Source organism: Eubalaena glacialis, chromosome 1 (genome assembly GCF_028564815.1).
Source record: "Eubalaena glacialis isolate mEubGla1 chromosome 1, mEubGla1.1.hap2.+ XY, whole genome shotgun sequence".
Taxonomy (NCBI): Eukaryota; Metazoa; Chordata; class Mammalia; order Artiodactyla; family Balaenidae; genus Eubalaena; species Eubalaena glacialis.
The window spans coordinates 94,345,417-94,359,554 of record NC_083716.1 but is presented as its reverse complement, the minus strand read 5'-3'; the positions used below and the strand labels follow the sequence as shown (position 1 = coordinate 94,359,554).

At 39.8% G+C, this 14,138-nt stretch overlaps 1 protein-coding gene across 1 annotated transcript in view; it reads right to left on the bottom strand.

Annotated features, from left to right (window-relative positions):
* LOC133091320 (formin-2-like) overlaps positions 1–14,138 on the bottom strand; it is a 345,797-nt gene that overhangs the window by 250,731 nt on the left and 80,928 nt on the right. Inside the window, 1 exon segment of the mRNA XM_061190473.1 lies at positions 4,847–4,994. Within this exon segment, the coding sequence (XP_061046456.1) occupies positions 4,847–4,994 (148 nt within the window).

Genomic DNA, 14,138 nt, shown 5'->3' with positions numbered 1-14,138 from the left:
AGAAGGAAGGGAAAGAGAAAGAGTAAAGAGAAGCATGAAAAATCGCAAAAAGCGCTGCCCGTAGAGGGAAGGAAGCCACAGGCCCGGGCTCCGTCCAGTGAGCTGCTTCTGAGCACCGGCCGAGTCGGGAGCCCGTGGGCAGGCAGGTAAGAAGCCCACTGGGTTCCAGCATCCTCAGAGCGACGACCCCTCGTGCGAACCCCCGGGCCCTCGCCCCAACATCCTCCCCGCAGGGCCCGGAGCTTTCGGGAGCCCCTCCTCCTCAGCCCCGCATCCGCAGACAGTTCAGACAGCCCCCTTCATCAACAGGACGGCTGCTTTCGGAGTGACCCAGGGAAGCTCTCAAGGACACATCTTAACTGCCAACTCATCCACTCACCCGCCCTAAGGATTAAGAAACTAGACTGGTTTTAAAACATTACTGTGAAGCAAAGTAGGAGAAAGAACCGCCCTGACAAAACTTCAAATGTTCCATGTTTTTAAAGTTACCTCACAAACAGTTCTGGACTCCCCACAATTCCAAATATGTTCTAGAAATGATCTCTCTATCATCACAAATAAGCCTATGACTTATAAAACAAGACATATGTGGATGAGTTTTACATTTGTAGAGGGGACAGCAAGAAAAATAAGCGGGACATGACACTCTGGTAGGAAGGGAAAGTAAATCAAATCACCTCTTTAAATATACAAAATATGCCTTCTGAAAAATGAACTAAGAAGTCTCTAAAAACTTTTACATTTTAGTGAGAAATGCACTTATATAAAATAACTAAATTACGCTTCTTTAATGCTATACATCAATTTGATTCAAATCTAGTCAATTTAACTGAAAGAGAATTCATTAAATTTCATTTAAATAGCATGACTTACAATTAGTGGCCTAACAAATGGTAGATGTCTTTACTTCTGGTATACCCTGTCCTTCCACAAATGAAGATGGGGTTAAACATGTAATTTTCCTAAAAGGAGTCAACACTATTCTGCATATTTGATTATTTAATAGTCTGGATCTGCCCATCATTGCCAACAAAGGTTGTCCACACATGGGCATTAGCTTGCATATAGAAGGGGGAAATGCGGGCTGATTAAAAAAAAACTTAACATGGAGAATCATTTCCAGGAGACACAGTTGATCTGTTCTAGAGCATTTTATTCCTTGAGAGACGAATGCCATCAAACATCCCCCGGCCCCTTACAGAATCTCTGCTTTACCTCAAGTGAACATGTGTTAAAAACATTGGGACAAACCTGGAAATAGGGTGAGGATGCTGTTATTTGCATTTCATCCCACAGAATCTCCTTTATTAAGAACCAGTAGAAACCCTTCTTTTGGGTACTAGAGGACAGCAAAGTTGTCCTTCTGGGACTGTTGCTTTTCATTTCACAGACACACAAGGCATGATACAGACTTGTTTCCACTTCCCTTCTACCTTAAACCCAAGGCATAAATTTCAACTACCTTTAAAAACTGCAAGTCCTTCTGAAATACACTTCAGCATGCTAGTTCCCCAGCCTCATTTTATTGCCACATCCTAAATTCCTTTCAGTTTAATCTGTTTTCCTTTGTAATCCTTTTGTGCACCTCACATATTCATAAGCTGCTCAGATCTTTTTTTTGGAGCCAAGGTGGGTTACCATTCTTTCAGCCAGCATGTAAAGAGATATTTTAGGATTTCTACACAAAAAGCTTGTCATGTTTCTACCAGCTCTCCTTCCATATTTTCCTCCAGGATTTTTTGTGTCCAGAACTGCCTTTCTAAAATCAGTCCTCCTTTCACTCTCTTGATCATTCACATTTTTAAAGGAAGACAAGGGCCTTGATTTTCCAAAGACACACCAAGAATGATCAAGTCTCTGTTCACACCTAGACATCTTGACCCTGTTCTCCACACATTCAAAACTAAAGTTAATTCTCTCTTTGTGTAAATCTATTGAATAACTTTTGAAGCTTGGTAGTGAGCCCCTAAAATGGTCCTCAAGCTGTTTCAGCACACAGCACTCCATCAGATACTTGCATTCATATGCTGAGTAGATATTTTATTTATTTTTATCATTTTCAACAAAAGGTCTTCATTTAGTCACTCAAATATTTAAGTATATACTATGTGTCCAAAGGTCTTGAAATGTCAGGAGTCTACACAGAAGACAGATATGTAGACAGATAAATTACATATCTAAATAATCCACATGATAGAGATAAGAATAAAATGCCATGGAGCTCCAGAAGAAAGAACCACCGTGGTGGGGAGGTGGGTTGTATCAAATAAGTAAAGGAAAATGAAGAGAACAAAGAGAAAGAGAAAACAAGGTAACTAAAAAGTTTTCTTCTTATTACTATTTCTGCCACAAACTTCTGGAGCAAGCACATTGCTTCCTAACTTCCCTTCCAGCCTTGTCCTTCCAGGAGACATTCTACAGACTTCAGATGGTCAGGCTCCACTCTGGAGGCAACGTAGACAGGCTGCAGGGAACAGGCTGGGAGCCGAAGATTCCCAGGAATCCACAGCCCTTGAGGTTTCACTGCAGCCTCTGTACTCACACTCACATAGCAGAGGGTCCGTTTCTACATCAATAGATGAAGGTGGAGAAAAACCCGTTTCACAAAATAGATCTTGGAAAAACAAAAGTGAGGTTCCCGAGAAAGGCAGCACCATGAATCTGAATTAGCCGGACATGTGGATTAGTAACCAGTGTGGAGAAGAGCCAAAAAGGAAAAAAAAAAAAAAAAAAAAGGCAAAGAGAAACCAAGTTGTCAATTTTTTAAGATGGAACCACAAGTCTTTCTTCTTCAAAAAGAAAAAAAGTCATTGAGCTCTTTAAGTCAAAACTGAAAGGGACCAGATGCTGCAAACAGTGATTTTAGCCGTGACATCCTTGCACCAATCACAGTCAAGTGCACTGGAAATAGCTTATCACTGTTAATAATCACATTATCAAAGACTACAATTCATACCTATTTTTTTTAAACAGTAGACTCTATGCACAGTTTTTACTACATTATCTACATTCTCACTCTTACAACTGACTGCTTGCCTATGACAGGGAAGGTGAATGCCCCAGAATGAGAATGCCCCATGGAATCACAGCAGGAAAAGTTTAGAAGGACCATTAGACAATTTGGACAAAACAGCTGTTGGGCTGTTGGGTTTAAAACAGATCAATTGAAGAAAAACAAGTCACTACATTAAACTATTTTCTACTTACCTCCATCATCCTCTTCAAGAAGGCATATTTTAAAAGGAGACAAGTTGTTATATTAAAAATTGCTGCTCTGGCATTTTGCAAGCTACATCAAATAATGAAGAAAAAACTAGGTTACAAACTTCCTGACATCGATTCCGACTATCATCTCCTACCAAACTAAAATTCAGATGATCACTAATTAACTTTCCATCTAATGTTCCTCCAGTATACAATAAAATCAGTAACATAAAATGTTTCAGTTAAAGTTGAGAGAAGTAGACACACTAGGGAAGAAAAAAATGAAAACATCATCCTAATCAATGATGTAAAACACAAGATATGAACAACTGTTAAAATAATTCGTTGAAATTGACCGATTCTACTATATCTACACCTAGTTATTTCCTAACCAGTAAGTAATTTTTAATGTAAACAAATAAAATAGTGTATTTAATGGGATCATTACTTTTAGTTATATGCTTTTCCTTTTAAAACTAAATATGCTTTTATGTGCTTGTTTTTTTCAGGTGTTATTATGTCAGCACCCCCTCATCTCTGAAGGTCTACCTTGGCCCTTGATCAACTGTTCTCTGCACCACAGGAAACTCAGAGCCCTACACAGAACACGTGTCCTACATTGCATCTCTCGTATGTGGTTCATTTCAGGGAGTATAGTCCACCAAGTAAACACTAAGCAATGTTTCAAAAGCATCAGACAGTAAAAGGGGGACATGCAGCGTTAGGTGTGGGCCCCCATTCAGTGCCTCAGTGTAAAGAAGAAACAGGTAAATGCATTGCTCCAGGACTGGGAGAAAAAAAGAGGTTATAAGCACTAGGCCCCTCTGCAGACCTTTGGGCAGGAGCCTAGAATAAAGTCCCTGACAGTGTGGGTCATTGTTGGCTTTAAAGGGAACTCCTGAGTTAGATAATGATAAACAACCAAATTCCATAAAAACATTGTTACAAAAATAGGATTCTTAATTCAATACAATAAATACAAAGTGCTTTCCTAGCTTCAGGCCCCATATAAAGCTGACATTAATCTCATGTTACCTTCAAAATACTTCAAAGATAACACAAAATACTTTAGGATGACACAAGGGACAAAGAGAAAAAACAACCAAAAAGAAATATTTTTTTAGAAAAATATTACATCTGAACACTGAACAATTTTTTTAATTACTTAAAATTTAGATTTAGTAAAACATGTTTCTCTATTTTGCCTCTGTCAGTTATCTCTGAAGGCAAAGAAGAAAAGTTCAAAGAAAGCAGTAAGGGAAGAGACAGGGGAAAGAGGTATGGTGGCCACCGCCCTTGAAGCCAGCAAGCAGAAAGTTCCTTTCCGAGCTCTCAGCCCATTCAGAGTGTGCCGCTTCCCCCCGGGTGGTGGCCACAGCTGGACCCCGAAGCAGTGGTCCTCAGACTTTATATACACTGTAGTAACTGGACAACCCAGTGTCCCATTCCCCAGAACTCAGCAGTCTTGAAGATGGGGCATAAGAATTTTCAATTTAACAAGCTTCCCGGTGATTGAGCTTGAGTTATATGCAGATTATAATCTAAGAAATACTTGGAAGAGAAACCCAGACTCAATACCCAGTAGGTGCTGCACAGTTATTTGATGTTACTTTCAGAATATTCACTCTTCCCGGGGGCCTACCTGTGTCAGCATCCTTGGGCCTGTGTTCTTCGTCAGGAGGTTTAGATGGTGGCCAAGCAGCTGGGACTCTCCTGGGAAACTGCCCTTCTATATAATCCAGTGAGTGTGTAGGTTGACTAACTGCAGCCCAGGTGTAAAGTTGATCTTGCTATATTTCAAAAAAAAAAAAATTTAAGCTATTTTAATTCAATCATGAAAAACATGGAGTCTTCTTGATTGATATTTGCAACATCATTTCTATCATAAATATACGTGTGGTGTGCATATATATACACGCAAACATCCATAAAACATTAAACAGCATTTTATACTAGTCAATGTAGATTCATCACATAAACATTCCTTCACACGGTCTTTCCATTTTCATAACCATACGTGTTTCAACTTCTATTCTATGGTGAGATTTAAGTCTCTTTCTTTGTGGGTAGGAGACCATGTGGGCCTACAGGGAATTACAAGGTCAGAAAATCCACTCAATCACAGAGCCCCCTGACGAGGCATCTTCAATGCACTGGAATACGATGTCCCTTTGAAATCTGTTTAAACACTTGTGGCAAAGTCAGAGGACAGGCAGCGCTGGGCATGAAGGACCATAACAGCTTCTTCACCTTCAAGAGCAGGAAGCCCAGGAAACTGATTATTGTGCATCCAGGTTGAGGACTGTTTGGGAGACAAACTATGAAAAATAAATAAATAAATGAACCTTCCAAGAAAAAAAGAACTGGGCAGTGATCTGGCAGAGAAAGCTCTTCCCAGCTGCAGACCAACAGAATCCAGACAGAATGAGAAGCAGGTTCGTAACTACACCTCGTGCCAGGAAGCCAAGTGGGAACCTCACAAAGGAGGCCACACCGAGGCCTGTGAACACCTTGGGAAACCGCCCGCTAGGATTTCAGGGTGACAGCTGCTTCAGGACGCAGGCTCGCAATGTACACAAGCCCTGGGTTCTCTTCGGGACGTCTTCCTTCCTTACAGGTATATTTCCCTAAACCTTTTGATCAACATAAAAAGTAAAGCAGAGAGAATAACAAAAAACATGCTGTAACCACCACGCTGAAATTGTGAACTTGAGTGAACGGATGGGGAGGCACTGATATTTCCGTAATTTGTTTAACAAGTTAATTTAAGAACTTCATAAAATACTCTTCAGTGTCAACAGTAAAATACAATGTATAGATCATTTAGTTTAAACTTCACCTTTAGGGACAGTCACTGGCCTTAACTGAGAACTCAGATTCCTGGGTCAGTGGTATTGAATCGGAAGGGTCCCAATGCAGACCTGGCCAGCATTTCAGCCAGTCACATCTTTCAAGTATTCATACCTTGACTGACACCAGAGGCTTTGCTATTTGGCCTACTGAATATTAAAAGTAGCTTTTCCAGCACTGTTGACAATAGCCAAAACATGGAAACAACCTAAATGTCCATCAATGGATGAATGGATAAAGAAGATGTGATACATATATACAATGGAATATTACTCAGCCATAAAAAGCAACGAAATAATGCCATTTGCAGCAACATGGACAGACCTAGAGATTATCATACTAAGTGAAGTAAGTCAGAAAGAGAAAGACAAATATCATATATCACTTATATGTGGAATCTAAATCTAAATGAACTTATCTATGAAACAGAAACAGACTCATAGACAAAGAGAACACACTTGTGGTTGCCAAGGGGGAGGGGAGTGGGGGAGGGATGGATGGGGAATTTGGGGTTGGTAGATGCAAACTATTATATTTAGAATGGATAAACAACAAGGTCCTACTGTATAGCACAGGGAACTATATTGAATATCCTGTGATAAACCATAATGGAAAATAATATTTAAAAAAATGTCTATATGTGTATAACTGACTCACTTTGCTGTACAGCAGAGATGGGCACAACACTGTAAATCAACAATACTTTAGTAAAAAAAAGTAGCTTTTCATTGGCAAAATGAGTGGTTTAATTAGCATATTAGAAATGAGCTCTCATTGGTAAAATAAAGGAATTCAATGAATATGGACCAGCAAAAACATCAGACAATATCCTCATTCTTACAAGAACAAGGTAAGACATGGGCAAGGGGCGAGGTCAAGGCTCAATGCCCTGACGGTGCTGCATCCTGCGCTGGTCTAGGAAGCAACTCCCAGGCTGTCGGCAACCACTCGGCACAGAATCCTGACGTCCTCATGTCCGCATCACGTGAACCTTCCACTTAAGGAGCAGTCGAGCACTCGCTGCCAGGGGAACGAGATGTATGTTCCCTAAAAGGGGAACTCTGACTTAGCGTCATCATCCTAATAGTAAACCCATTCAGCCTCGGACTTCATCTGCTCCATATAAAAGAGGCAGCACCAGCAGCTAGGGGCACAAATGGTTGCACTCAGGATTTCATCACTCACTGAAAAACGAAGTTTGCTACAAGCACTCTGCAAAAGCCAGAACAGCCCGGCCAGTCCTGCAGTCTTTCAGCCCCACCCCAGGACTGGAATACATTACAGATCTGTGATGACCAAACCTCTCCTTCATCGTGTGCCTCCACGAGCAGAGAAGAAGCAAACACAAAGCTCTTGCATGGCTCTTTAACATCTACAGAATCAGATGTCAACTCTTTGACCTGTCGTTTAAGTTTTTCTATACTCCTCCCATTCATCCTCCCAGATTCATCTTCACGCATTTCCTAAATCAAGCTCCACTCCACTAGAAGGTCCCACTTAGCCTCTCCACCCATGGAATCTAACCGATGATTAAGTCTAGCTGGGGTGTCCCCTCCCCACTCCCAAGTCACAGCGCCAACAGGACGCCGGCCACCCCTTATGTTGACAGCTACCAGCACGTGATCCAGATCGGTGACCGAACACAGTCTTGAGTGTAGCTCGTCACCCCTCAACTGCCTGAACTCCTTCAGCACATGAGGTGTGTACACAAGTCCTGTAAATCTCCCCAAGCACTTGAGAATATTAAGACGACTCCATAAGAGCCACTTAATGTCTACTGAATTAATGAATTTGTCAGATAAAAGGAAAATACAAAAGAGATGGTTTGTCAACATGAGCAGTGGCTGGAGCTAGGGATCTCATTTTCTTCATTTGCTTATTAACAAGGTACCAGAGGGGTACTTTGTGTGCATCAAATGGAAAACAAAGGTATCAAGTGATCCATTATATCTAAACCTATTCACAACTATACCATATAAAGAAACATATGGAGCAGATAAAACTCCTAGGATATAATCAGTGCTGTACCCCAGACAAATCTCATAACTCTATGAGGCCTCAGTGTTCTCACCAGTAATTCAGGAAAACTGCCTGCTCTTGTCTTTTTCGCAGGACTGGAGTGAGGTGGGTGCAAACACTATGTGGAAAGAGCTATGAAAACCACATCGTGTGATTCAAGTATAAGCACCACGACTACTACTTGTTTTGATTTTTTTAAATCTATGTTTCATTAGAATAATCACACATTTCCTGTATTTTAAAAAGTCCTTTTTAGAGGAATTAAATATTGTCATCAAATGTTCACAACACCATGTGGTTGTCGAACCAGCACGAAATCTTTGCTTTATTTTGAGAAGCTAGGTGAGCAAACTGTAGTCGGCAAAGTTCCCTTGGCATTTGTGCTGTCATTAAGTTTTGAATTCAATTAACAACCACCCTGTGGCATTTCCTCAACCATCCACGCATGTCTTTTTCTCTGTTGTATTTCTGTTTAACATTTCAGAAATGTATGTGTTATTTTCCCAAGTAGAATATGCAAGCTTCCTGCCACCAGTCACCAACCACCTCCTATACCCCTTGTTTTCCGCCGGTTTTATTCTGTATACATAACAGACACACAATGAGTATTAAGGAATTGGAAGGGTCAAGATCAATAAAATTGTCTTTTAACAAATTACACCATAGTTTTATATGAGTTAAAATAGGAACAATTTTCCCTGACACTACTCCACCGCCTTAAATTCTTAAAGTCTGTTTTGATTTTTGTTGAACTGGATCATTTATTCCTATTAAAGAAAACAAATACATGCTTTCAACCTTAGGCAGATCAGAAGATTTAAAATCACAATCTGAAAGTGGCATAAACAGGCCACAAGCTAGTGATCCCAGAAAAGAAAACAGTTTCTTTTAGCAGATATTTCCCCATCTTTTAACTGGCCTATAAATAATAACCCCCCAAATAACTCAGAGCTGCAATTCACAAATAGTTTATTTTAGAGGGCCCACTAGAAAATTATAACAACTGAAGTGAGGCATTCTAAGAGCGCTTTGTTGAAACTGCCGTAGTCAAGATGAGGGTTTGGTTGTCACCTCACGATAATATTTGGTAACGTTTCTGTTAACCGTGCCTTCGGTCTGTGCATGGGGGAGGATCTAGATTACTCCCTGAGAGGCGTGGCCGCCCTTCCTATCGACACTCCTAGGACTTGTCAGCACGTGGACACGGGCTGCCATGCATGTGGGAATAATCCTAGTCTGGGCTCCTCACCTCCTCAGCTCTCAGCACTGCCTCGGCTCCACTGTCTGTCTTTCAAGGCCAAAGGGTCTCTATTTGAGTGGTAAATACAGTCCGTTTATCCCAGACATCCCGGCAAGTGCATTCTCCTAACAAACATCGAAAGTTTGACTGAGGGCAACAAAAGTAAAAAATTGCCACGAAGTACGGCACACGACCATTTCTTTACATGCACGCTATCCATCCCTGGAGTACAGAGAAAAATCTGTGTCAGGCCAGCAGACGGCTCTCAGCCTGCACCTGGTCACACTGGCCTCAAGATCTGCTCCAGCCAGCTGAGCCTGTGTGTGACCTCTAAGAACAATACAGCAGGCACTCAGGGAGTACACGGAGGGTGTGTCCATCCCCTTCCACAGCACTCTCTGGAGAAGGGTTCTGAGGATCAAAGGTCTCATCTTGGAACTTTACATCTTCATTTGAAGAATTAAATACCTGGATGGTATTGAGCTTATTTGTGCTTTGTTAATGCCATGGACGTGATGTGCTTTTTGTTCTGGCTATTGGAAAATCTGAAATAGGTATATGACCCTCATGCCACGTGTTTTCCAGTTCCAGAATGTATGCTTCTGATTAGCATCATTCCTACCTCCATTTATGTTCCCCCCGCAGTTTAGTTTTGTCTTTTTTTTCTTTTGTGCACTCATGGCTGAATTTTACTATTTTACCATATCTTACTTTTCTTACTAATCATTGTAAATACTATTTGGAATAAGGTGGTGATGAACACATTATTAATATTAGGGAAATGATGGAAAATTCATTTACTTATCTACTTTAACTCACTTGAACTTTTTATGACTGGAAGGATAAACGGTAGATTCACTGAGAGTAGACTGAATTGTACTCACGATATTTTGATTTGCATTGATATTTAATCATTAAAAAAGCAACAGCACAACTATATAGAGCCGCTTTGAAATAGGGGAGATAAAAAACAATAAATAATCACTACTATACACAACAGCATCCACTGGGTATAATATTTTCTAATCCTTCTTTTAATATATTCTACAGCTGTAATCATACTGCACATGATTCCATAATAACATAGTGTAGACTTTTTTAAACTATTGCATCATTTTCACACTGATAATTTACATTTTTGCCACAATGATGACACAGTTAATATTATACTGTAGCCATTTAATCAGCTCTTAACAGAACATGTAAATGTGACTTCCCAAATCACCCCTGGTTCATAATTAAGTAAGAAATTACAACCCTAGAAGAGGACACTGACCCCTGAACAATGTGGGTTTGAATTGAGAGGGGGCACTTACACGGGGTTATAAATACTGCCATGCTCCACAATCTGTGTCTGATTGAATCTGTGGATGGACAGGAACCACAGATATGGGGCCGACTTTAAAGTACAGCGAGATTATCTCCTACATTATTCAAGGGTCAACTGAGTACATAAAAATGAATAATTACCAAGGCTTGATTTGTGACCCAAGATATGATCTAGCCTGGAGAATGTTCCATGAGCACTTGAGAAGAAAGTGTATTTGGTTGTTTTGGGATGGAATGTCCTATAGATATCAATTAAGTCCATCTTGTTTAATGTATCATAAAAAGCTTGTGTTTCCTTCTTTATTTTCATTTTGGATGATCTGTCCATTGGTGAAAGTGAGGTGTTAAAGTCCCTTACTATGACTGGGTTACTGTCAATTTCCCATTTTATGGCTGTAAGCATTTGCCTTATGTATTGGGGTGCTCCTATGTGGTGTGCATAAATATTTACAATTGTTATATGTTCTTGGATTGATCTCTTGATCATTATGTAGTGTCCTTCTTTGTCTTTTGTAATAGTCTTTATTTTAAATTCTATTTTGTCTGATATGAGAATTGCTACTCCAGATTTCTTTTGATATCTGGAGCTGGAGGAATCAGGCTCCCAGACTTCAGATTATACTACAAAGCTACAGTAATCAAGACAGTATGGCACTGGCACAAAAACAGAAGTATAGATCAATGGAACAGGATAGAAAGCCCAGAGATAAACCCACACACATATGGTCACCTTATTTTTGATAAAGGAGGCAAGAATATACAATGGAGAAAAGACAGTCTCTTCAATAAGTGGTGCTGGGAACACTGGACAGCTACTTCTAAAAGAATGAAATTAGAACACTCCCTAACACCATACACAAAAATAAACTCAAAATGGATTAAAGACCTAAATGTAAGGTCAGACACTATAAAACTCTTAGAGGAAAACATAGGCAGAACACTCTATGATATAAATCACAGCAAGATCCTTTTTGACCCACCTCCTAGAGAAATGGAAATAAAAACAAAAATAAACAAATGGGAACTAATGAAACTTAAAAGCTTTTGCACAGCAAAGGAAACCATAATCAAGATGAAAAGACAACCCTCAGAATGGGAGAAAATATTTGCAAATGAAGCAACTGACAATGGGTTAATCTCTAAACTTTACAAGCAGCTCATGCAGCTCAATATCAAAAAAACAAACAACCCAATCCAAAAATGGGAAAAAGACCTAAATAGACATTTCTCCAAAGAAGACATACAGATTGCCAACAAACACATGAAAGGATGCTCAACATCACTAATCATTAGAGAAATGCAAATCAAAACTACAATGAGGTATCACCTCATACCAGTCAGAATGGCCATCATCAAAAAATCTACAAACAATAAATGCTGGAGAGAGTGTGGAGAAAAGGCAACTCTCTTGCACTGTTGGTGGCAATGTAAATTGATACTGCTACTATGGAGAACAGTATGGAGGTTCCTTAAAAAACTAAAAATAGAACTACCATACGACCCGGCAATCCCACTACTGGGCGTATACCCTGAGAAAACCACAATTCAAAAAGAGTGGGGCTTCCCTGGTGGTGTAGTGGTTGAGAGTCTGCCTGCCAATGCAGGGGACATGGGTTCGAGCCCTGGTCTGGGAGGATCCCACATGCCGCGGAGCGACTAGGCCCGCGAGCCACAATTGCTGAGCCTGCGCGTCTGGAGCCTGTGCTCCGCAACAAGAGGCCGCGATGGCCTGGCTCCGCAACAAGAGGCCACGCACCGCGATGAAGAGTGGCCCCCACTTGCCGCAACTAGAGAAGGCCCTCACACAGAAATGAAGACCCAACACAGCCATAAATAAATAAATAAATAAATAAACAAAAAGAATCATGTACCACAATGTTCACTGCAGCTCTATTTACAATAGCCAGGACATGGAAGCAACCTAAGTGTCCATTGACAGATGAATGGATAAAGAAGATGTGGCACATATATACAATGGAATATTACTCAGCCATAAAAAGAAATGAAATTGAGTTATTTGTAGTGAGGTGGTTGGACATAGAGACTGCCATACAGAGTGAAGTAAGTCAGAAAGACTTACCATATGCTAACACATATATATGTGTTAGCATAAGTAATACATAAGTAATACATACTTACCGTATGCTAACACATATACAGGGAAATTAAAAAAAAAGTTCTGAAGAACCTAGTGGCAGGACAGAAATAAAGACGCAGACTTAGAGAATGGAACTGAGGACACAGAGAAGGGGAAGGGTAAACTGGGACAAAGTAAGAGAGTGGCATGCACTTATATATACCACGAAATGTAAAATAGATAGCTAGGGAGAAGCAGCCACATAGCACAGGGAGATTAGCTCAGTGCTTTGTGACCACCTAGAGGGGTGGGATAGGGAGTGTGGGAGGGAGACACAAGAGGGAGGAGATATGGGGATATATGTATATGTATAGCTGATTCACTTTGTTGTAAAGCAGAAACTAACACACCACTGTAAAGCAATTATACTCCAATAAAGATGTTTTAAAAAATGAATAATTAGAGTAACACCAAGAAGACTAAATTTAAAGATGAGCCGAGGTCTCTGAAAATGTTTCAGGATAATATAAAGGGGTGTTTTCTTAACTATGTTGAAAACAAGCACTGAGATTACTACCATTGAGACTGCAAATTTGTGCAAATTTTCTGAACGGGAATTGAGTAGCAAAAGAATTTAAATATTGATGCAATTCAACTTCCATTCATGATAAACTTTTTACCAAAGTGGGTATAGAGGGAACATATCTCAACATAATAAAAGCCATTTATGACAAACCCACAGCCAATATAATACTCAACAGTGAAAAAGCTGTAAGTCTTCCTGCTAAAATCTGGAACAAGGCAAGTATGCCCACTCTCACTACTTCTATTCAACGTTGTATTGGAAGTCCTAGCCACAGCAGTCAGGCAAGAAAAAGAAATAAAAGGTATCCAAATTGGAAAGGAAGAGGTAAAGCTGTCATTATATGCAGATGACATTATACTACGTATAGAAAACCGTTAAGACTCCATACAAAAAATACTAGAACTGATAAAGGAATTCAGCAGGGTGACAGGATATACAATCAATCTACAGAAAGCTGTAGCATTTCGTTACACTAACAATTAAATATCAGAAAGAGAAAGTAAAAAGAAAATCCCTTTTAAAATCACATCAAAAAAAAAAAATACTTAGGAATAAACTTAACCAAGGAGGTGAAAGACATACGCTGAGAAATGTAAAATGTTGATAAAGGAAACTAAAGATGATTCAAAGAATGGAAAGTTATCCTGTGCTCTTGGATTGGAAAAATTAATATTGTTAAAGTGGCCATACTACCCAAAGCAATCTACAGATTTAATGCAATCCCTGTGAAATTACTCATGACATTTTCCAAAGAACTAGAACAAATAATCCTAAACTTTATATGGAACCACAAAAGACCCAAAATTGCCAAAGCAATCCTGAAGAAAAAGAAC